Raw genomic sequence first — 23,463 nt, 5'->3', positions numbered from 1 at the left:
AGTGATTCCTGAATTGGGTGTACAGGCATTCTGCTCATCCCTGGATACTCTGTAGGATGAGCCATCATTCCTGGGTTCTCCAATCTGCCCTTGCGAGGGTTCTGTGACTTTATAGTATCAGCTTCTAATTCTGACTTAGAACTTTAGATGATTGTTAAACACCTAAACTTGGATGGCATGAACACCTTGTCACTTTTAAGCATGTCAACAGCACGAACATGACTGCTGGTATAAGGACAGTGCTGTGGCCTTCTGGAGAAATACCTAAACTGAACATTGTGTGTTGGAGTACGGTCTATAAACAATCATTTCAGTGTTCACCTGTTCTGAATACGAAGAAAACCAGATTGAGTTTGTGTACAGGTCCAGATACATAAGAGAAGATGATTTCACTTGTTGTCTTTGCATTATAAGCTATGAATGATGAAAGGGGAAAAAATATTTCTCGTGTCCAGGGATCCTACTGACATTTTTATTATCCAAAGGATTTATCAAGGCAAATGCCTGGAGAAATAAGTCTCAAAGCCTTTATAAGCAAGAGAAGTGTTCAGAGAGTGTTGCAAATATCTAGGGGATGATGATATTTCCTGTTTGTTTTCTGTAAAAAAACCCCTGAATTTCTGGCACTGTTTTCTATTTTACTCAGACTCCTCTACAAGTTTAAGGGCTGAACACAATACAACATTTGTAATGGCATAAGCTTCACCAAGGGAATGCCTCAAAACTGTTAATTAAAGCAGTGGGTTTAGACATGAAGCATAGTAGAAATAATATTCTTCCCAAACAACGTATTTCCTGCCTGCACACACCTACCATGACAGAAATACAAAATGACAAGTGCAGAATATGTTTACCTGACTTCAGGTGCTGGGATTCCTACCACAATGCAGTCCAATTGCACTTTGGATCCTTCAGGAACTTCCCTGCTCTTCAATTTTTGAGTAAAGCGCGGTGGTTGTCCAATGGGCTCATCAGAATATACAGATGCAGATTCTGACTCTGTTTTCAGCTCTGCACTTGTTAATTGACTGATAGATTCCAGGTTTGCAGCCTGTTGATCATCTGTTTGTTCAAATGTTTTCTCTGCTTTGTTTTCCAAGTCTTGACATGTTGGAATGGAAAGCCTTTCTCTGTTTTCTGATGTGAGAGACAGGCCAGAGCTACCTTTTTGAGCAGACTTATTCTTAGAATCAATTTTGCTCTTGTAGTTTTTGCATGTTCGGGGTCTTATTCTTTCAGAGTTGTGAGCTTTGAAAAGTGAGGAGAGCTCCTCAATGAAATCTGCCGCCTTGTTTAGGAATTCCTTTTTGGATTCTGATTCAGAAGGCAGGTGGTGTTTCTTTAGATCTTGAGAGCTCCCTTTGGACCCCTTTGTGTTTCTGACATGTTCCTGGCAAAAGTTGGAGTGCAGGCCATTGTCTGATGTTTTCAAAGCTGTAGACTGGGCCATTTGTTTGTGTTTTCCTGTGTTGTTCAGCTGATCTGGGGGGTGCTGTGAATGTGCCTGAAGCTCATCCTGTTTAGTTTCCAGCGGATTCTGACCAATAGCTTGTCTTGCCAGGTTTACACTTTCATCAAGCTCTTCTTGGCTCAAAAAGGCAGAGAGATCTGGAAGGTCATCTTGGGCAGCTACCTCATCTGAATCACCAGAAGCATTGCCATAGTGGAAATTATGAGAAACTGGCTCTGATATGCTTCTTTCACTCTTCCCTTGATGCTTAGTTTCTGCTAAATAACTCTCCCTCAGAAGCTGAGATATTGAAGTTGAGGTTTCTAAACTGTCGTCTTGCATGCTGCCAACAAAAAGGACAAATAGGACCACGCCTTATCAACAGCAATTTTTTTGACTGAACACAGTAAACAGGCTTCTGAACATTCTCAAACTGCATCTGTGTGCTGAATACTTGTAAGTACTTGTGATACTTGAAGCATAAGGATGGCCTAGTGTTAAAGGCCTGCTTCTGCACATCCTACCAGATACTGTTGTCTTTACCCAGTAAAGTTCATCTTTTATCACCTTCTACTGTCGATAGCCTCACATAAAGTAACTGCAAGTGTGGTATTTTCTACTCTGTTCTAGGCAAAACTTCAACTACAGAGCTATCAATTGAGTTTCAATGTCAAATCTTCATCATTGTTGATGTGCGTTTCTTAGCTAAGAAACAATCTCATCAGATGGATTAAGTGTTGGATATTACAGGGACTGAAAGTTGTTTGGAATAACTACTTTTAAATGAAGTAAATTTAGCTTGAAAAGCACTGAAGTAGTAAGTAAATGAACCCTCAAAATCATATGAGGGATGTGAGGAGGAAGGAGAAAGAACAAAAATATTCTATAATGACAATGTTTCATGCATTATAGGAAGTTATAATGGTGCTAAATGTTCCATAGCTTCATAAATTCAGCATTATTTCTAATAAGCTATTTAAAGTAAGTAGAGAACTATGTCATTATTTGATGCAAACATAATTGGTACTACAGGGCTTTCAGAATCATGATCTTAGGTCATCCTGATTCTGAAAAAATGTACCATATGAGATGAGAGTTATCAGAAAGCCCATACTTAACCTGCATGCCTGAAAAGCAAAGCTAAAGCATCCCTTTAGATCCTTAAGCAAGTATAACTGTGTGACGTTCTCCCTTTTATTTACACAAGAGCCATGATGAGTGCAGAGGGATTCAGACATCCTGTTAACACACTCATCTTCTGGTGGCCTAAATATGAAGACAAATAACTGGTCTTTACCCCATTCAGAGAGCTGATCCTCACAGATACTGAGACAAGTGCGTGACTGTTTACTGGATCTGTCTCTCAGACTATGCAGTGCTCACTGTCTCCCTCCTACTTCATTTATGGTGTGGCAAATCTTGCTGCAGTGGTTTCAGGTATTCCTACCCCAAGGTGTCTGGTTTGTCACACTGCAGAAAGTTCGGTTCCTGTCATGGCATCAAGAGAAGAGAACATCCATGCCCTAGAGTTGGCCATCTCCATTCACAGCCTTGTGTAACAGCTGAAGCTGCCAGGGAAAGAAAAGTTAGAAAGGCATCTCTGCTGTGAAAGACTTTGGGCTTTTCTAGTTCAATTGTTCCTGGAAAAGGGCTTGTGAAGAACAAATGAAGTGGTAATGTCTTGTACTACTGAAGTATTTCCTCCTGGAATGTGAGTGGCAGCCCTTATTCCTTATTTACAAAAAGGAAGGTTTCTATTTAAACTGTTTATATTCTTCTTCAATGAATGAACATACAGCTGTCATAATCTGATGTGCATTTTGAGATCCCTCTGCTTGAGGCAAAATTTGTTATACTGAAATCCTTTTTCTTACATAAATATTTGTAATTTTAGGTTTATTGATTTTGCTTTATTTTCATAATTTGAAACAAAGAAAATCACTTAACGCTACAGAGGCACCCAATCAAAATATTGCTAAGTTTGTGCCTGTACAAAGAATGAGAAATAAAATGCCATATAAATTGTAGGCTTCTAAGCACCCAGTCAAGTCCCTGCAGCTGAGCCAGGGTCTGTAATACTAATTGAACATCTGGCATTAAATTATCTGGCGCAGTGTTTCAGTGAAGCTGTGGCACATAGAGAACGCTGATTTGGGAAGCCCATGTGAGATAATATTGTGAGCTGTTTCATGACTGGGCAGAGTTTGTAATTTAACCTCTTAAGAGTACAAAGAGATCTCCATGAGGCTTTAAGTTCCTGCTCAGTGGAAACTGCTTTTGCTTGCTCAGCTTTCACGTCTTGGGCAGCTGTGCCACCTTTGTGAAGCTGAACGTGTTTAAGGGGCTCTCTCCGCTTGTTTATGTGCTGATCGCATACTATGTGCAGTAAAGGTCACAGCTAAAGCTACAGTTTCAACTTCCAAGAGTTTAAATACATTCTAACATAAGGACTTTACAGACTGACAGACAGAGCTGTCCCGTGAATGAACTGCAGCCCTTGGGCCTGCTCCCCACGGGCCACTTTCTATCTGCTTAAAAGCTGAAGGGGTGAGGCAGCGCCATCACCAGCTCCTTCCTCTGCCTCGGGAGGGTGACTGAGTCTGCAAAACCAGAGCCGTATGTGCCTCAGCAGGATGTCACAGCTCTGGAGGGATGCAGCTCCACACTGACCTCTCCACGGGTGGCTCTGGCTGAATTAGAACATCCAGCTCTTTGTAGCTTTACAGGACACAGTGGAAGGCTGGAGAAGTGTGTATTTTACAAGGTGGCAAAATTTAGCTTGCTGCATTTCTTGGCCACTCTTTCTGCAGCATTTCAGAATGGCACATCTTCATCTCAGTGACTCTAAAGGTCATCAGAGCTGAAAAAAGATGATGCAGCTCTTTAGAGAGCACTGGACACTCTAAGGAAGAAAGGCAAGTAGAGAAGGAATATAGTGTAATCAAAACCTGCCGGAGTCAAATGAACTTGAAGAACTCCTGTAATGATTTTGTCTAAAGAGTATATGAAATTATCTGACTGAGACTATTCAGGGTTTCATTTTCCTCTGTTGCACAGACATTGCTTGATTTTCTCATGTAAGTGCTGTTTGTTTCAACAGAAGTTGTTAATCACAGTGCAGCTTTTCTGCAGGAAACCATAGTAAAGCAACTGTGTGTTCAGTATGGTTATTTGAGACTGTTCTGGGTATATTTGAGACTTTGTTCTTGCATGTCTTCTATTCATCTTTTGATGAATTGAAAGCATTGAAACATGAAAGAAATAATTTCTGCTGATTTGCTTAAGGAGTATTACTGCAATATAAGGAGCTACTCTCAAAGATGTGTTTAGATTGGCACATAGTTTTATAATTCTAGCTTGAAAAACCCTAGTGAGGAAGGCACTGTCTGATAGTGAAAGGAGGAAAACAAACAGTTCCCCAGCAAAGGACCTGGAACAACTTCCTTCCTTCTGCCTATTGGAGCAGAAGAGGTAGAAGGGAGCAGAGTTCTCTTTCTGGAGTTGGGAAGCAAGATATTAATGAGAACGAATCTGATGCCAAATTCTTAATACTTAGAGAGCCATCACCTTTCTTTAGAGCTCATCCAGGGTCAGAATTTTACCTAACTTTATCTAATTTTATCTAACTATTCTCTATTTTCAGCTTGTGTAGAAGATGACTTTTTAATCTATTTTTAGTAATGCAGTAGTTGGGTTCTAGTCAAATGTAGCACTTTGAGGCAGTGCTTGTCTACTGAAGTTTTAAAGTATTTTGAATTATGTGATATTTTTAATTTAACAGAAAATGTTAAGTTTCAGCAAATGTTGCTGTGAGGCTCCTGGGCAATCCCATTACAGTTATTAATTTTGCCTTGCTTATGCTTTGAGAGATGTCCAGTTTGTTGTGTTTGGTTTTTTGGTTTTTTTTTTTCTGTGAAGAACTGTGCTAATTGTATTGTAGTTGCAGATGTCTCTGTTGAGCAGATAAGTGCAGATAACTCTGCAGATAACTCTGTTGAGCCGGCAGTAAGAAGGACAAACTGAAAGCACAGTAGGCAGCAATCTGTGGTGGCAATGAAGGCACCAATAATTTTGCTGACTGAAAAAGTGTTGTAATGAACCTGTATCAAGGGCAGGAATTGCATTGCTGGTTACAAATAATGTCTCTAAACTGGTGTTATTTAGGGGGGAAATGGGGTGACTGATGCCAGCAGCCTGCAGTTCTCTACTCTTGACTGGTTCATTACCTACAGCACCAAACCAGAGTGCCAAGGGCAACATCTTTGGCTTTCCTGGGACACCAACAGCAGTGACCTTGGGCACCTGCTAGCTTGAAAGGCACCAGAGGATGCCATGAACAAAACTGACTCCATTAATTCCTTCACTCTGCTAATTCAGTTTCCATTAACCAACTAATTGAACAAGCTTTGAGTTTCCAAGAGCCTATGGCTATGGCAATGTTCTCTTATTAGCCAAGTGATCTTTAGGATTAAATATTCACAAAGGTAGAATTAGTTTCCACAGTTTTGGCAGTGGCTTGAAAATCTTTACATGGAAGGGAGGAAGATTGCACCACAGAGGTCTTGCATAGTGTGACAGCAAACACTTTCATTTCCTCTTGTTGAAGGTTTGTTAGATTCATTCCTGAGTCACCACTGAAAGAATCTGATCTTTTCCTACAGAAACAGCAGTAGTGAAATCTCAGCAAAGTTGAAGGGAATCCCAGATATATCTGATATAGCTCTGTTTTATTTGTTGAGAACAGCTTCTAATACTTGATGCCCTAGAGATAATTTTTCAAACTCTCCTTCTCTGTCAGAATAAACAATTAGCAGATTCAATGCAAAAAGCATTTGAACATATTCTTTGGCTTTCAAAACTTAAAAAGAGAAATTTTAGTCAGTAAATGTTATTTCTGTCTTAGCTTTTCAAGCTCCTATTACTTCTGTTGCGAGTGCTTTTTCGTGAAACCCCAGCATCAGAGCAGCAAGTAAACTGCTGCTTCTGCTCTGCAGAGAGGCACCTTTGTGGCCTTTACACAGCAAGACTCTGCATACCCAGCACCTCAGTGTGGAAACTGGAAAATTTAGACATTGTTAGAGGCTATATCCACTTCATGATGAATTTAATTGCACATAAATGGCATTTACCCATGGACTGTTGAACACTAACATTTATGGGGGTGTTCCAACTGTATGATTGCAGCTATGAAAAACAAGGTAAGAGTTGACACAAGCGATCTGTCTTGCAGACGTTGGAGGATCACAGTCACATTCTCGTGTGCTTGCAGGAATTCTCACTTAGCAGTTGCCATTGTCACCGTTTCTGGTACTGCCTGTTGACAAGCTGTGGCTGCTGCAAGACAGACGTTGAGACTCCAGATACAGGAAAGGTTAGGCTGGAGTAGAGGACTGAGGTTAGCAGTTCTGTGTGTTTGGGGGTGTGTGTATGCAATATTTTTAAAATAGTGTTTAGAAAACTGTGTACAAGAAGGTGGTTTACTTTCCTGTTTTAGACACATTAGTGACTTTGAATTCCATTCCTTGTAACGAGTCAGATAACTAAACTCCCATTTCCAAGTAATGTAATTAAATATAGAAAATAGAGGCTCAGGGGTATAACAAATTCTCATGGAAACAAAATCCCTCAGAAATGGGATGGGATAAATCCTCTCTCCAAGTTATTCTGCAGCAGACACTGCAAGAGCCCTGTGTGTACTTGGAGTCATGCCCTGGCCCATGACCTCACTGTTACAGTATTAGACACCCTAAGCAGGAGGAAATACTCTGCTTCAAGGGAAAAGCACATTAAGAGCTCTCCAACTTTTTCAACATTTCCTTCATACTCTCATATAATGAAAAGACCTTTTATTCTTCACTCTGATCACAAAAAGTCTTCATTTTTTCATAATTAATATTGTCCCTTAGTAGTTCTCAAAATGAGAACCAAGACCCTTTATCCCATGTCTCAAGTTCTCTTTTCCTCCTCAGTGCATCTCCTTGAACTGCAAGCCAACAATATCTTGAAGAAACAACATCAATTGGAAACAAATAAATTTCAGCTGATTTTTAAATTAGGCGGTCAGAAAGGAAGACAGGTGATGGCTGTCTTTGAGGCCTGCCTGGGGTGCTTCTCCATCCTCCTCTCCCAATGATCTCTGCAGCCAGATATCAGGACAAGTTCCGAGTGTACTTCAAGCACTCACAATGTAGAACAAGTTTTTATTGATTCAAGTAATGTATATGGTCCTCTTTCCTTCAAGGATTGCCCATATGAGAAGAAGTTTATATGAAGGCCAAAAAAAGATGCAGCAGAGATCCACAATCTGATGCTGAATTGCACATATGGAAGTCCTCAATGAAAATATAACTAACAGGCAATAATATTCATTTGTCCTGGTGCAAACACAGACACACCAGTCTGCATACCTTTTTTCATGGCTAAAACTGCAAATATGTTTTCATGGATTGTGGACCAAATGATTTAAACTCAGTCATTTCTGTGAGTCCTGCTGGCAGTACGTGTGAGCAGTGCAGAAATCCACAAATGCGTGTGCTTGAGGACTACTGTGGTGTTTTAGCTTGGGACTGAACCTACAGCTTAGCTCTCAGTGTTCAAAGGGATTGGACGGGCTCAGTCTAGACTGACAAATTACAGCACTGCACTGGAACTGTAATGAGAATTTGCACAACTTAAAATGCTGAGCAAAAGTCTCTATTCTACCCCTGTGTGTATAAGTGGCACCAGTGTGAGGGACTCACACACGAGTATCAATGACTGCACAACTGACAGCTTGTGTAGCCAGACTGAACAAGTGCAAACTGCCTGAAAAGTGGGGCCGTGCATTTGCACATCTCTTTGTCTGGAAATTTCAAATCTATGGGCTGTTTTGTTTTAAAATGAGATTCAGTTTTCCTACAAATACAGGTTCCCAATGGAAAAGGGAACTTAAATTAGACACAAAAGAAATCTGGATTGCATTTGCCACCTCTTGTCCACTGTTCTGTGTTTTTTATGTTTTTTCATAAAAAGTCTTCATATTTTTAGTCATAATTTCAAACTGCAATGTTTACATGAGATTTATATTCTAGAGGAATAATTTGCCCATTCCTGTACAATATTCCTTTTTATGAAAGCAAGCACTAAACCAGTTAAACAGAGGATGAAACTGATTTTTTTTTCCTTTTCCCCCACACCCCATGGTTTAGTTTACAATTGAGGTTGCATTGCCCAATTGCCATTATGGTATTGTGTACATTTTAAACAAACTATCTTAATGTCGTATTTATGTGCAAATATTCCTAGACTACTAATTTTTATCAGCTGTTGATAAAAAAAGATTCCTTCAGTACCATAGCAAGACCTGCTGTAAAATCTCTAAAGAATGCACAGGAATAAAAACCAGCACAGAGCACACAGTTCCCCTTTGTGCTTGGTACTCTGTCATGTACAAGACCTAACTAACTCCTGAATTGACTATAAATATTTTTGATATGTAAATACCATTCTGCTTAGCTACAAGAACTACCACACTTGCTGTTTAATTTTGTTAGTTGCTTCTGAAAGTAAAAAAAAAATTAAAAGACAGACAAAACCAAAGAAATATCCTGACCTTAGGAACCTTCAGGAGATGTAGGAGAGGAGAAGAGCAGAGTTGAAATTTATGAAATTGTTCCATGAACACTTGCCGATTTTGTTTTCACTCTGAAACTCTAGAGCATCTTCACAAATGTAAACCTCATGGTTGAAACAAAACTGCTGATAAAGTAATCAGTGTCTTTAGCATGGCTTGTATAATGTTCTATTAACATATAGTCAGGAGCTACTCTGTTCTCTCGTCAACTGTTGATGTATTATTTGGTAAAACTTAAGATGGGCTTCTGATTACTGCTTAATGTTGCAATATATTGGGCCAAACATTTGCTACTGACAGTCAAATACTTTTCTGAGAGAGAGAAAGAGAGCAAAGGAGATAGTGAGAGCTCAAGGGTGAGAGCTATGCCCTTCTAGCAGGACTGTTTCTGCAGCTGTTGTGTACATTAATCCAGAGAGCAGATCTCCCTGCACTAAATATAGCCATGGGGGTCATTTTACATGACGGAATAAATAATTAAATAAATAGAAAGCATTTAACTATGGGGGTCGCATTAAATTAGGTTTGATTTTGCTTAAGAAGGAATTCCAAATTGTGGAATCTTGGTTTAAGGCTGAATACCAGAATGTGAATATTTCACTCCTCCATTATTTCATGAAGGGAAGATGAGCAGGAAGAGGAAAGAGTCCCAGCAAGGAACTTTTCAGGTCATTAGAATCTTGTTGACTCTTTAGTGGAGTCAGACGGGCTCCAAGGGATTTTGAGAACCCCACCAATGCTATTCAGGTCCTTTATAATGCCGCAGAACCCTGTTTCTCTTTCACTGCAATGCACGTACCTCAGCATAATCTAAGTCAGTTTAAAAATTATTTGTTCCCTGTATATGCCTTACCAACTATAATTAGCATTCAGATATACATGCTTATCAAACCCTTCTGCTACACTCCGCAAAATCAAAATGTAGACGAATCTAAAATCGAGGGATTACCTTTTTTAATTCCTCCAGATGTTGCTGCCCAGCCCTGGCAGTTAGTAGCAATGACAGTTATCCAGAAGTGCGAGATTAAAGTTAAGGAAGCGAGGGTATTCTTCGAGTCCTCAGGAGCAGAAACAGCTAGGAGTCCATAGAGTGAAGGAAGTTAACCTTCGCTATTATGAGGATGGCTGTAAGGAGCTGGACAACCTGTCACCACCGGAGCAATAGCATTTGTCAGTTTGCAGGTCCCAAGTTATTTTGAGCAGCGTAAACCATGTGCCCGCGGAGCATTCCACCTCATTGGACAGGGAATCCACTGCTCCCACAGCACCTATGGGCACCGAATGCCTTCTCCTCGCTCATGGAACGGCCCCTATAGATGCATATGTGGGTTTTGCTGATTCATCCAAGAGGCTCTGTAGTGGCATTGTATCACTCTTGTCAGCTGCTTTACACTTCAGCCTTTTCAAATTACTAGTTATCGCTCTTTCGTTAAGTTTCAATCAGAACTTGAAGATTACAGTCACAGGGAAACCCATCAGCTGGTAACAACATAAAAGTTTTGCAGCTCCAAAGGCAAACTCAGCAAACATGTGTGATTTAAATACTAAAATATTCCTGACTTCTTTGGAGTGTTCAGTGAAACATTGAAAAGTCAAACAGTGCAGAAAATCCTTCAGGATGACCTGCAACTACAGATCCTCAAAAAACTAGAACTTCTAAATTTGTTATTGAATGCACAGAAATGAACTGTTGGAGGAAAAGTAATTAAAAGAGGCAATTGAAATTAAGCTGTAAATAAAACTAGAAATAAACAAAGGTGGAATAATTTCAACACGTTGAAATCACACTTGAATCAATACACAGAGAAACACTGTTATTATCTAGAATTTCATTGCCTAAAACCTTGACTGGCTGAAACCTACCACATCACTTGGTAAACACAGAGATGAGATTTTCATTTCTACTCTTCCTACACACCAGCAACAAAAAGTTGCCTGCAATTTTAAACAGTTCATCTTACAAAAAATGCTTCTCGATTGTTGATATATTATTTTATTAAAAATGCTTGTCACGATTCTGATTTTAAAAGATTACTAAAATGTTATGCATTTATGATGGGGAATTGATATTATAAGCCTTTTCATAGCTAATGATGTAATAGCTGGCTTCTTGACCTTCTCCCAGATCTCTCAAAACATTATCAAGTGAGCACCTGTGCTAGAAAAGAGATTCATCTGTAGTTCTTCAGAAAGTTATTTTATGAGTTGTAACAGTATGAAAAGTCAGAGGGAAAGGCAATTCTTTTATGTAAAATTTCCTGATGCATTGGAGATACTTTTCTATTATTTCCCTCTCTTTTTGTAAAATATTGTTGTGGTTTAACCCCAGCTGGTAACAAAACCCCACACAGCTGCTCACTCCCAGCCACTGGTGGGATGGGGGAGAGAATCGGAAGAGTAAAGTGAGGAAACTTATGGATTCAGATAAAGGTAGTTTAATAAATGAAACAAGAGCCATGCACACAAGCAAACAAAAGCAACCATTTCACACAGAATCACAGAGTAAGCTGAGTTGGAAGGGACCCATAAAGATCATCAAGTCCAACTCCTGCACAGGACCATTCCTAAGAGTCATGTGCCTGAGAGCGTTGTCCAAACACTTCTTGGGCTCTGTCAGGCCTGGGGCTCTGACCACTTTCCTGGGGAGTCTGTTCCAGTGCCCAGCCACCCTCTGGGTCAAGAACCTTTTTCTAAAATCCAACCTAAACCTCCCCTGACACAACTGCAGGCCATTTGCCCAGGTCCTCTCACTGGTCACCACAGAGAAGAGATAGTTGCCCCATCCCAGGTTCAGAACCCAGCACTTTCCCTTGTTGAACTTCATATGGTTGATGATTGCACAGTCCTCTAATCTGTCAAGGTCTCTCTGCAGGGCCTTCCTGCCTTCAGCAGCTCCTCCCAGCTTTATATCATCTGCAAACTTGCTTAGTATCCCTCCCAGTCCTACATCTATGTCATTTATGAAGATGTTGAAGAGCATAGGGCCGAGGATGGAGCCCTGTGGAACCCCACCGGTCTGATATCCCCCTGTGCACTGTCACCCTTTGCACCTGACCCATGAGCCGGTTGTTCACCCATCCCATAATGTGTTTGTGGGACAGACATTTTGTCCAGAAGGAACTTGGGAGAGACTATCAAAATTTCAGATTCAGATTTACTGAAATCCAGAAAGATTACATCAAAGGGCTTCTCTTGATCAACCTGGTGGGTTACCTTGTCATAAAAGGAAATCAGGTTTGATAAGCAGGACTTCTCTCTCATGAAGCCATGCTGGCTGTGACCAATGACTGCATTCTCTCAGGTGCTTTTCAATATCTCCCAGAATAATCTCCGTAACTTTGCCAGGCACTGAAGTGACACTGACAGATTTAGTTTCCAGGGTCCTCCTTCTTGCCCTTCTTGAAAACTGGGACAACATTTGCCAGCTTCCAGTTGGCTGGGACCTCTCTGGATTCCCAAGACAGCTCAAAAATCAGGGAGAGAGGCTTTACGATGACGTCAGCAGCTCTTTGTGGATTCTTGGATGAATCCCATCAGGCCCATGGATTTGTAGGAATCCAGCTGGAGCAGCAGATCCTGCAGAATTTCAGTGTCAGCTGGGAATTGATCGTTCTCTCAGTCATGGTCCTCCATGTCAGGGCACTTGAGACTCCTTTGGTCCATCATCCATGTTGAAGACAGAGGCAAAGAATGCATTAAACAGCTCTGCCTTGTCCATGTCTCTGTTTGTGAGGTGACCATCCTCATCCTGGAACGGGCTGATGTTATTTCTACACCGCCTCTTGCCATTATTATATTAAAAAAACTCTTTTTTACTGTCCCCTGCAGTTCTGTCAGCTTCAACTCTAGTTGAGTTTTGGCCACACAAATTTTATCCCTACAGTGGGATGAAAGCAACATATCTGTATTTTTCCTGTGTCTCCTGACCTTGCTTCCACTGGGCACACATCTTCCTTTTTTGCCTTATTTCCAAGAGAAGATTCCTGTTCGGCAAAGCTGGCCTTCTGCCTCACTTGACTTCCAACATTTGGGAATTGCTGCTCCTGTGCGCTTAGGAGGGAATGTTTAAACAGTGACCAGCACTGATGGACCCCAGCACCTGCAAAAATATATTCCCAGGGAACCTTGCTTACTAATTCCCTGAACAGCCTGAAGTCTGCTCTCCTCATGCCCAGGGTTGAAGTTCTGCTGGCACTTTTCCTCCTGTCAACAGAGATTTTAAACTCAATCACTTCATGGTTGCTGTGGCCAAGACAGCCCCAATCCCCGCTTTGCTGACAAGATCCACTTTGTTGACAAGCAGCACATCAATAAGGGCATCTTTCTGAGTCGGCTCCCTTAGGACCTGTTCCATAAAGTTGTCATTCAGGATTTTTAGGAATTTTCTGGCCTGGGTTGTTCCAGTTAATTTCTGGCAAGTAGAAGTCCCACATAAGGACACAGGCAGTTGACTTGGAAGTGTCCCTTAGATGCTCAAAGAAAAATTTGTCAGTGTCATTGTCCTGCATAGGAGGTCTATAGGAGATTCCCAGGATGACATCCATGTTACTTGTTTGCCCCTTGATTTTATGCAGAGGCTCTCAACTGTGCCATTGCCAGCTGTGAGCTTCATACATTCTAACCCTTCTATTCCATACAGTGCCACCCCTCTGCCTCTTCTGACCTGTTTCTCCCTCCTGAAGAGCCTGTAACCATCCAACAGGGCATTCCAGGCGCAAGACTCATCCCACCAGGTTTCACTCATACAATGATGTCAAACTCTGGGACTGGGCCAAAGCCTGGAACTCCTCTTGTTTGTTCCTGGTACTGTGTGCATTAGTGTAGAAACATTTCAGGTGTGGTACTTTGTAGCCAACACCTTGTGAAGCAGATTGAGGGATCCATTATTGCTCATTTCCTCAAGTTTCGGCACAGCATCCCATCCCTCAGCACTGACGAGCCTGGTTATGTCCCTTTCCCTCTTCCAAGCTGGTTTAAAGCTCTGCCAATGAGCCCAGTAGCTCCTGTGCAAGGGCTCCTTTTCCACTCTGAGACTGGTGCATCCAGTCAGGTGTCAGAGTAGACCAGCTGTTGAGTAGATCTTCCCATGGTCAACAACCCCCAAAATTTTCCACTGACACCAACCTTGGAGCCATGCATTGGCCTGATGGATCTGCCTATTCCTATTTCATTCCCCACTTCCCCTGGGCAGGCAGGTGCCATCCCTAGGAGAGCAGGGCCCATCACATGTAATGGTGACACGGGAAGACAAAACTCCATTACTCTGAATTTCCCTGGAATGTCCTTCTTCTTCTCCCAGCTCTGTGTGCTGAGCATGGCCTCACATGTCTGGGATATCCCTTGGGTCACTTGGGGTCAGCTGTCCTGGCTGTGTCCCCTCCCAAATCCTTATGCCCCCCTGCCCCCAGCCCCTTGCTGGTGGGGTGGGCTGAAAGATAGAAAATGGCTTGTGTAAGCCTTGGCTCTGTGTAAGCTCTGCTCAGCAGTAATGAAAACATCTCTGTGTTACCAACACTGCTTCCAGCACAAATCCAAAACACAGCCCCATACCAGCTACTGTGGAAAAAAACTTAACTCTACCCCAGCAAAAACCAGCACAAATACCATTGTCAGAACAGCTTGTGAGCATGAGTTTGTGGTGATGATATTGAAAGGTTGTGTAGTGAAGTCAGCCCTTCTTTTGGGCACAGGTGAGGCATTTTATGGCTGATGTCTAATGTAACTTTATACCTGGACTAGAGATCTAAGATATTCTTTATAGTATCTGTAACAGTAGATGTGAGCCATAGAGTGCTGGCAGGAACTGCCTGTTGATACTGTACGCGGTGCTGCTGTGGTTGGGACAGTGTCTGTAGATGTGTAGGCTACAAAATCTGTAGCCTGAAAATAAAGTCTGATCTGTCTGGTAATAATTGTAAATCTATAGGGAGTTCTGCTGAGATGCAATTATTACCATGGAGTTTGCTGTTTGTGTGCTGTTTGTGCATGATATGCAAAATTATTCAAGCTGATAAAAAAAATTCAAATAATTTCCACTTTAAGACAGAGTTTAGGATGTTGGAATTGCAAAATCATTGAATAATCTGAGTGACAAATAAGCTAAGGGTTATGTAGAAAGGACAGCATTGAGAAACCACAAACAGTTATGAACCTTTATTGTGGCAGACAGAGTGACCATTGTAATAGCAGATGATACAAGGCCAAAACTTCCAGGAACCACAAAAAGTTGGAGCATACACAATGAATGTGCCAGGTCTTGCAGAGCTGGCATTTTGATAGAGCAACACCAGAAAATTTCATATTCACTAGTTTGTAAGTAACAGTATAAAGCCCATAAAAATACTGGTTCTTCTGTCTAGTTACAGAAAACATTGAAATCAGGCTTTTGCCTGCTGAGCACTAAAAAAAGCACTTCAAAGTATCATGACCTCCAGCTTTATGTCCTTTTGTCTTTGCTGGTTGGCAGAAGAATGAGGCATAGTGTCCTGGAATAAATTACATAAGCACTATTTCTCTCCCGAGCTTGGCTGTCAAAGCCCAAACTACCTTCACAAGCTCAAACAAGGCTCACAAGAAGGGAGTTTAAAATGGAACTTTGTACATGGCTGGTTGGCTGTTATTCCTCAGTAGGATTATCCGGTTGTATTTGTAAACCTACAGATTTATCATTAATGGAAAATTCTTGATTTTCTAGATACTAGGATGAAATTAATACTATTTTATTAATGGCATGTGCTGAACCATTAAATGAGAAATGAGACATGCCATTTCTTTGAAAGCTTCCTTAAGGCTCTTTGCAGTCAAGTTGCAGTGATTTTGCAGGTCTCTCCGGAGCCCTGTGGAGCAAATGTTTACTACCCACTCTTGGTTTGCATCCTACCAACCACTGATCTTGCTCTTCCCAAGGCTGATCTGATTTCTTTTTAATGGGTAGTATGTAATAGTGCATTAGCCAAGTTTGTTCTAATGGGCTGAAGGAGTACCAGCAGAAGAGAGGCTTAGACTGTGACCATTCTGCTGGTAAAATATGAATGCTGACTCATAAAGTACCCACTTTGCCTTTTGTTAGACTAGGTTGTTCAAAGGGCAGTGGATTGCTCCGTACCTGTGCAGCTTTGGGCAAGATCAGTGATGTCTTTTTTTGAAGCATCAGTGACTGTTGCTGCTTTAATAACTACAATTAAAGGCCTGGTAATTTGAACAGCAGTGGCAAGCACTCTTTCTCTTTTATAGACTTTAATGAATGATAATAATATCTTAAGGCCATTATTCCTTTGGTAAGAAAAGTGTTAACGGCAAATTTCTGGATGTTCCTGGAAAAGCTATTTCAATAATGATTTACAAACCTTGTGTAAGATGAGTTGGGTATTTTCTATTCATATCACTATGCAGCACATCTCTTATCATGAGTCTGCCAGGTATTGTGTAATTCTAATTTGGATTCTAATTTTAGAAGTGGAGACATATTAGAAGGATGATAGAAATTGTACCTCTTTTCTATAAAAAGTACAAATAATAATGTTAAAACATTCCTTGAGTGCCTATTTCTTTTGCACCCAGCCCAAAACAGGCTTTATCATTGCACAGGGTAGCTTCAATCCTCAACTCATCTGAGGATTGCCCAAGTGTTACTAGAGAATTTTTCAGTCTCATGCATTATTTAGATGAAATGTACCTGTGATTTAGGGGGCCTGATGCTGTTTCCAATGAAATCAGAGTTTGTTCTGTCACTATCATCAATAGGAGAGGAGTCAGACTTTTCCAGAAAGTTATAACCACAGTAATGAAAACAGTCTTCCAGTCATCCACACGAGCCACAATCTCTTGTACCCCAATGTTCCATCTTTTTGCTTTTCAAAATTATTCAATACGTTAAAATGTACCAGTAGTTTGCTTTGTTGCAGTAGACAAGGTACTGCTGAAAAATGTTATAGATAATCCCCAGAACATGAAGTAATTGATGTTATGGGTGGCAATTGTAAAAGTGGATTTGTAAAATCCCTTTTTTGTAAAAAACTTTTACTCAGTTATAAAAGCATCACATTCTTTAAGGCAGGTTCCCTGTCTAAAAAACATGGAGGACACTGTGTCTTTATTTTAAATTACAACATTTTTTTGTCCATTATTAGCCATTGTACAATATTATCTTATATAATATCAGCCTTTCAAAAATGCCTAAGTGACTAAAGAGTTAGCAAGAAGTGTTCACAGGCATTTCACTGTTCCCTGTACAGTTAATATTTCATTAGCTTCCTCCTACATTCTTCCTTTTCTAAGGGAAATTACTTTTTTTTTTTAATGTTGGGATATCTAACCAACATTTTACAAGCTGCTAGCATTGAGATTTTAAAGTGGATAGTTTCCCCTTATGGTTCAAATAGAACATGCATGAGCTCTCCCTGGAAAGGCTCGTGTGGCTGAGTAGGATCTCCTGGAAGTTACCATGCAGAGTTTGGCTCACACCAGTCTTCCTCCTGTGGTCAGCACCCTCAGACCTCAATGATTTGTAGAGCACACGGCAAATACCAACACACAGAGACTGGCAGTTGCCCAAAGAAGCAAAAGCTGATGCAACCTCTTATATCAGATCGGCTTTAAAAATCAGTTAGAAATTGTGATAAAACTAATGGGGACTCCTATCTATACTACCCAGTGTCTTGGAGACTATGTCTGGTAATTGACAGAAACATAGGATCAGAAATCAATGAATGAAAATTAATAACCCAGAAGCTGGGTTTGATTGCTGGGTATGTGCTCTTCCATTCATGACTTTCTTTGGGCAAGTGAAGCAGGAGGAAGCTTGATTTGACACTGATGCCAAAGAAGCAGATTGATTGAAAAGTGTGAGATCTACAGTCAGGGCTATTGCTCCCAGCATCACCAGGGACTATGGGATCCATTTTTACACTACAGGATTTCACTGTCCCAATTGCAAAGCATGATCAGACCAAAACAGACCATAAAAGGGGATCTGATAATGCCAGTTCTAGTGTCTTCACCTAATTTGGGACACTTTGTGATATGTGAGGTTTGCCTTCTACTATGACCCCTCTCCTTCCCTGTCTGCTTTTACTTCCTCACTTTCTTTCTTTCTTTCATGTCTTTCCTTCTCTCGTTTTTGATAAGAACCTGGCATAGCAGACAAGGCTAATTTTGCTGTGTTGTTTCAGGTCTCCAACTGAGACAGCCCCAGCCTGGGGCCCGCTGCCTCAGCCTGATGCTGGTACAGGTGTGCAACATCTCGCTGGAGCTGACACACCAATGAACTTGTTTTCCTGGGATTTCATGTAAGAGAGGGCACTAAGCCAAACACTGTTTGTACTTTTGCTTTTCCTTTATGGGTTTTGCTCTCCTCTCTCTCATGGCTTATCTAAATTGTTCTTCAGATAAAGCAGGATTAGATCCTAGAAGCTACAGAACCATCACTTTCAATTTGTTTTCCCTTTCTTCAGAACATTCATCTTCAAAACGTATAATAAAGGATATTCATAGCCATAATTAATACCAACTGAACATGTTGTCAGAGTGGCTGGTACAAAGAGTGGAGGAATCTGCCTACCTAAAACTAAAGGAAAAAGAAATACAGGAATATTGCTACAGTGAAAGCCATATTATGTACTTTATACTTTGATTATTTGAACTTCTTGTGTTACTTGTAGAAAAGTTTAATTTTTTTCTCCTGGTAGCTATTTCTATGGTTGATATTAAGTTGATATTAAGTAGATCTGACATCTACAGTGCCTGCCTTTGTTAACGGCTTGCTGTTGTCCAGAGACAGGAACATGAATGCTTTTGACTTGGGGTTGAGATTAACACAACAACATGTTGTGAATTGTATTTTTAAAAGTGGATTAAGAGTCAGTCCAGGGAGGCGTATTTTGTAACCACAGTCTCTATTTCCAATTACACATTCGTCAAACAGAGATTTACAGTTCACTCCTTATTCTTATCACTTAAATGGCTTCATACATCTAGAACAGAGAGCAGAATTTAACCCAGGCTACTTGCAAAGAAATTCCCAAACCCTGAAAAATCAGGGAGATTTCACTGAGAATCTATTTGCAAGTGGTTTTAACATAAAAGAACAAAACAAAGTGAGGCTATTATTTGTGGAAACCTGATTAATGTGAGTTGCATGGTAATGAGGAAAATAAACTCAAAGATTCCTGACTTCTTTGGGAGCTAAAAACATATGTACCCTATATATAAAATATAGGTCTCTTCAGTATCTTTTTTCTGCTTAGGGGTAGTATCTTTCCAGTGTTGTTTGGTCTGTATTAGAGGCCCTGAGGCCTACAGCAAATTAACCCTAAAGGGCTGGGCAGGTGGCAGGAGGCTGAGGCAGCTCAGGGTGGTGGCAGTGTAGATCAGGACCCTTCAGATTTTAGAGAACCCAAACCCAGAATGAATGACTGGTGTTTTGAGCATCAGAGGCTTTTGAACCTGTTCTAGACAACCAAAACTGTACAAAATACCTGCTCGAGTCAGATGTTTAATAGGATAAAACATTCAATAATGCAGTTGCCAAAATTGTACTTCACAAGATACACCCCTAATTAGAATGTCTTAAATTGTTGGTAGATGAAAATAAGGAGAGGGCATTCATTTATAGTCTGCATTTAAAAAATAATTTCTTGAGACCTCTTGCTTTCCAGGCACATTCAGATAAGAGTGTTAGTGTTTATCAGTAGTGGCATGACAGTCAGCCCATCTCTGAACCTGGCGGTCATGGGATCACCTCAGCTAGGTAGACCTCAGATAAATAGTCTGGAGAACAGCAACATGATTGTTCAGAGAGGTGACTAGAAGAACTGGCTAGAGGTAAGAGCTTGGTTAGGTAGATTCCATAGAAATGCATGGCTTAGGTAGCAGGAGAGCATGGTCTGAGAACAGTTTGCTAAAATATGACAAAAGCAAACAAACTCCATGGAATGGAGAGCCTGTGTATAGTGGATTGCAGTGGTGCAACAGTATGAGCTGACGGAAGGGGACAGAGCTGGGCAAGACAGGTTATATCCACACCTCCAGGGAACCTCTCATCTCGACACATGGGGGCAGCAGAAAAGCGTGCCAGTCTTTGTGCCAACAAATAAAAGGCAGGAATGGCTCCTCGTGTGCGGGAATGGCGTTGCCAGGTTGTACCCAGAAGAGTGCCGCTGAGTGCTCTGTGCACAGCGGCCTGCCTGGCTCTGACTGCACTGACAAGGGGAAAAGCCCTTGGCAGGAGTCCTAGGGCTTTGAAAATTTTCCTCCTTTGAATTAAAATAGGGTCATTTTGATATGAAAACATAGCTAGGATATCATCCCCAAACTCTGACTCCCATTAGGTGGCTGGAGTTCCTGTTTTCCCAGCACTTTAGTGTGTCACCTCACTGGGCACACTTGAGATCGGTTTACCGGCCCCTCCCGGTGATTCTGGTACTCTTTCCCTTACGCTGCCTCATCTCTCTGGAACGCCTTCCCTCAGGCCACTGAGTCACCTTTCCACTTTAAATGTTGCATTGTAACACTAAACTGACTTGCATTATAACATAAATTGTAAAAAGGTATATGACACGATGCACTGCGAAATTTTATCTATAGGTACTGATGAAGCTTCAGAACACTAGGGGGTTTTAAGGATACAGCACTACTGACAGATTTAATAGATTTAATCTTTAAAAAAGGTCTTTCATGTCAAAACACAAGCAAACTTTCAGAAGCAACAGAGATGAGAATTAAAGGAAATTGTTAGTACCAGCTTATGAAACACCATCAGTACCAGAACCATTCTGTTTAGCTGAAGAACAAATAGCATTCAGGTAATGTAAGCTCACTTACATGATCATGACCCAGAAAATTCCCTCAGAGCAACAACAGTGGGAAGCACTGGCCATTCTGACTAGACAAGCAGATGGTTAGCTATGCCAAAGGTGACTTTTTCACACGTATGTAAGACAGACAAAGAGTGAGGGTAAAACAGAGAAAGGAGGATATGACTTTTCTTTTAGGAACTTAAATAGGACCTCTAATTTATTTCAAATAAATCACCTTGTAATCAGAAATATCAATGAATACTTTCCCGGGCCAGCGGTTCTGCTTTTTCAGTTGTTAGTCTCCAGAACTATCTAATTTTGTACCAGTCAAAACATTATTTACTCAGTGGAAGGAGTCAAAAGATCTCTCACAGAATTTAAAATACATTGTGATCTGATAAACCATGCATATTACATGCCAAGTTTAGATCAACTGGTACATCAGTGACATATATTAATGCCTTGTGCTATGCCACCAGTTATAAAAAGGAATTCTCTTTCTGGCTAGGGTGCCTTTGAAAATCCTTTTTTAAATGTCTCACTTTTTTTTGCTTTAGAAAAGGAAGAATATTGGAAGACTTCAAACTGTGATACTTAGAAAGAAAATGCAAATATGGTAAGTGTTTTTCATGTAATCTGATTAGCAGAGGCCTTTTAAAGCACAACAAAACCTTTTTGGCACGCTTTATTGTTGATGTGGGGCTGTGGAAATTCAACATTTGAACTAAATTTTAGATGTAATGCTCTTAATGTTAAGTGAGGACAACATGGTAAATCAAAACATCTATTTTGTGAAGAAATATTTACTAGTTTGGAAAGTCAAAGACAGGATATGAAGAACAAGACTATGTTTTCATTAAATAGTTAAAAATATATGGTTTAAATTTTATTAATTTTTTGTTGAAAAATTAAGGACTTGCCTGTGGAGATCCACTTGTGTATTCCCATTTGAGGTGTTTACATACCTTCACATTGGCCAAGAGTTTGATGTTAGAATGGCTAGAGGCAGTCACCTAAATCTTAACTCACCATTTTTTGAAAATGACAATACACATTTTGAAAGCACATAGTTCAGAAAGTCTCAACCTCAATGTTTATAACCTGTGGGTATGAAAACTATTCCTGCTGTGTGGAGTGGATTTATCGTGCATTTTGCTGCTGAACAGGATTGAAAGGTGTTACAGAGAAGTGTAAGTGGGGGCTGGAGCTGGAAGGGGAGCCAGAAGTGCTGCTCTCGTGCAGTGCTGGATAGAGTTCACGTGAAATGCAAGGAATAGAAACGTGGGGTTTCATACTTGACATACTCAGTTGTGGGGTTTTGAGCTGTGATATAAACCCATCAAGACTCAGCTAGTTTAAATTGGCCATTGGCTTCCACTGAGCAATAATTGACCTATCTCAGGGTTTGACTCAGAGGAAAGGGAAGCAGGGAAAATGATGGCTTTGAGTGGCTGGGGAGCATGAAGAGGAAGAACTCAGTGGGAAGAACTTCCCGAGTTTTCCCAGCTGTAGTCAATATAATAATAAAGTTGAAAATCCAAGAACCAATGGATAATTTGACTCCCAAGAATGAGCACTCTAAGAACAGTCTCTTGCAGATACAATGACTTTCTGTGTGCTCCCACAGGCTCCTTTCAATTGTGCTACTGGAAGTATTAAGGAGGAATAACAGGATTGTTTCCTGGGTTTGGAAGACTCAGGAAAGAAACTCTTTATATACTGCATGCTTCCTAATCCTGAAATACTTAGTGTCTATTTCTGTGGCACAAGAGAAAACCTTTGGATCTTTTGCAGAGATGTGAAGATCTCTCTGGCCTAGATCCCGAGATGCAGGATTTGATGGAGCCACAGTTTTACATCAGAAAATAGTTGATGAGGAATATATTACTAGCTTGTAGTTTTATTCTCTTTATGTTGATCAGTATATGTCCAAAGGAAGTATGGTGGAGTCAAGCATGCTATTTGAATTTTTAATGTCTCAAAAATTAATGTACAAAAATTATAAGTTTCTTGAAATATGGCTATAAACATAAATTTATTTGATAATTCTTGAGCTTTTAAATTTCACTTCAAAATATATATACTTAAATTATATTTTTAAATCCATTTAATTCTACTTATCAAATGGTATTTCTTTTAACTTGCTGTGGGCTTTTTAGAAAACATCAGAAAATCATTATAATAACAGTATCTGTTTTGTTGTTACTTGGGCAAATAGTTCTATATCCAGTCAAAATTAGCTGTAAAACTAATGGTGTGGGAAGTTTCAAAATGAAGATTTTAAAACTGTATGTGTTGCTATTAACTATCCTAAACTAAAACTTTGCCAAAAGATAACATTGTTCCTAAATTTGACTTGAAAATGTGCAGACACTTTAATCCCAAATACTGAATTCTTAAGGGGTCATTGCTGATACAATGCACTGGAAATTACAACTGTTTGTAATGGCTATAAATGGAACATTTCTGAGTTCTTGCCTATTAGAATTCTGCAGGAAAGTGAGTAGGGATTATTATAGTTATGAACAGACTATTTTGATACTTATGGTTATTATAAACACAGAAGACAACACAAACAGGTTTATTATGGTGATGAGCTATTTAGA

At 40.3% G+C, this 23,463-nt stretch overlaps 1 protein-coding gene across 2 annotated transcripts in view; it reads right to left on the bottom strand.

The window, feature by feature from the left end:
• MYPN (myopalladin) overlaps positions 1-23,463 on the bottom strand; it is a 75,472-nt gene that overhangs the window by 45,986 nt on the left and 6,023 nt on the right. The window contains exons 1-2 of one of the 2 annotated variants that reach the window (XM_019286507.3): positions 10,012-10,218; positions 855-1,793 (exon numbers count right to left, since the gene is read on the bottom strand). In XM_019286507.3, coding sequence (XP_019142052.2) covers positions 855-1,792 — 938 coding nt within the window. In that variant the 5' untranslated portion in view covers position 1,793; positions 10,012-10,218. Of the gene's footprint in view, positions 1-854; positions 1,794-10,011; positions 10,219-23,463 lie in introns of those variants that run through there. The other variant, XM_010400753.4, reaches the window with a different exon arrangement.

Source organism: Corvus cornix, chromosome 6 (assembly GCF_000738735.6).
Source record: "Corvus cornix cornix isolate S_Up_H32 chromosome 6, ASM73873v5, whole genome shotgun sequence".
Classification (NCBI taxonomy): Eukaryota; Metazoa; Chordata; class Aves; order Passeriformes; family Corvidae; genus Corvus; species Corvus cornix.
This window is presented reverse-complemented; position numbering and strand designations above follow the sequence as displayed.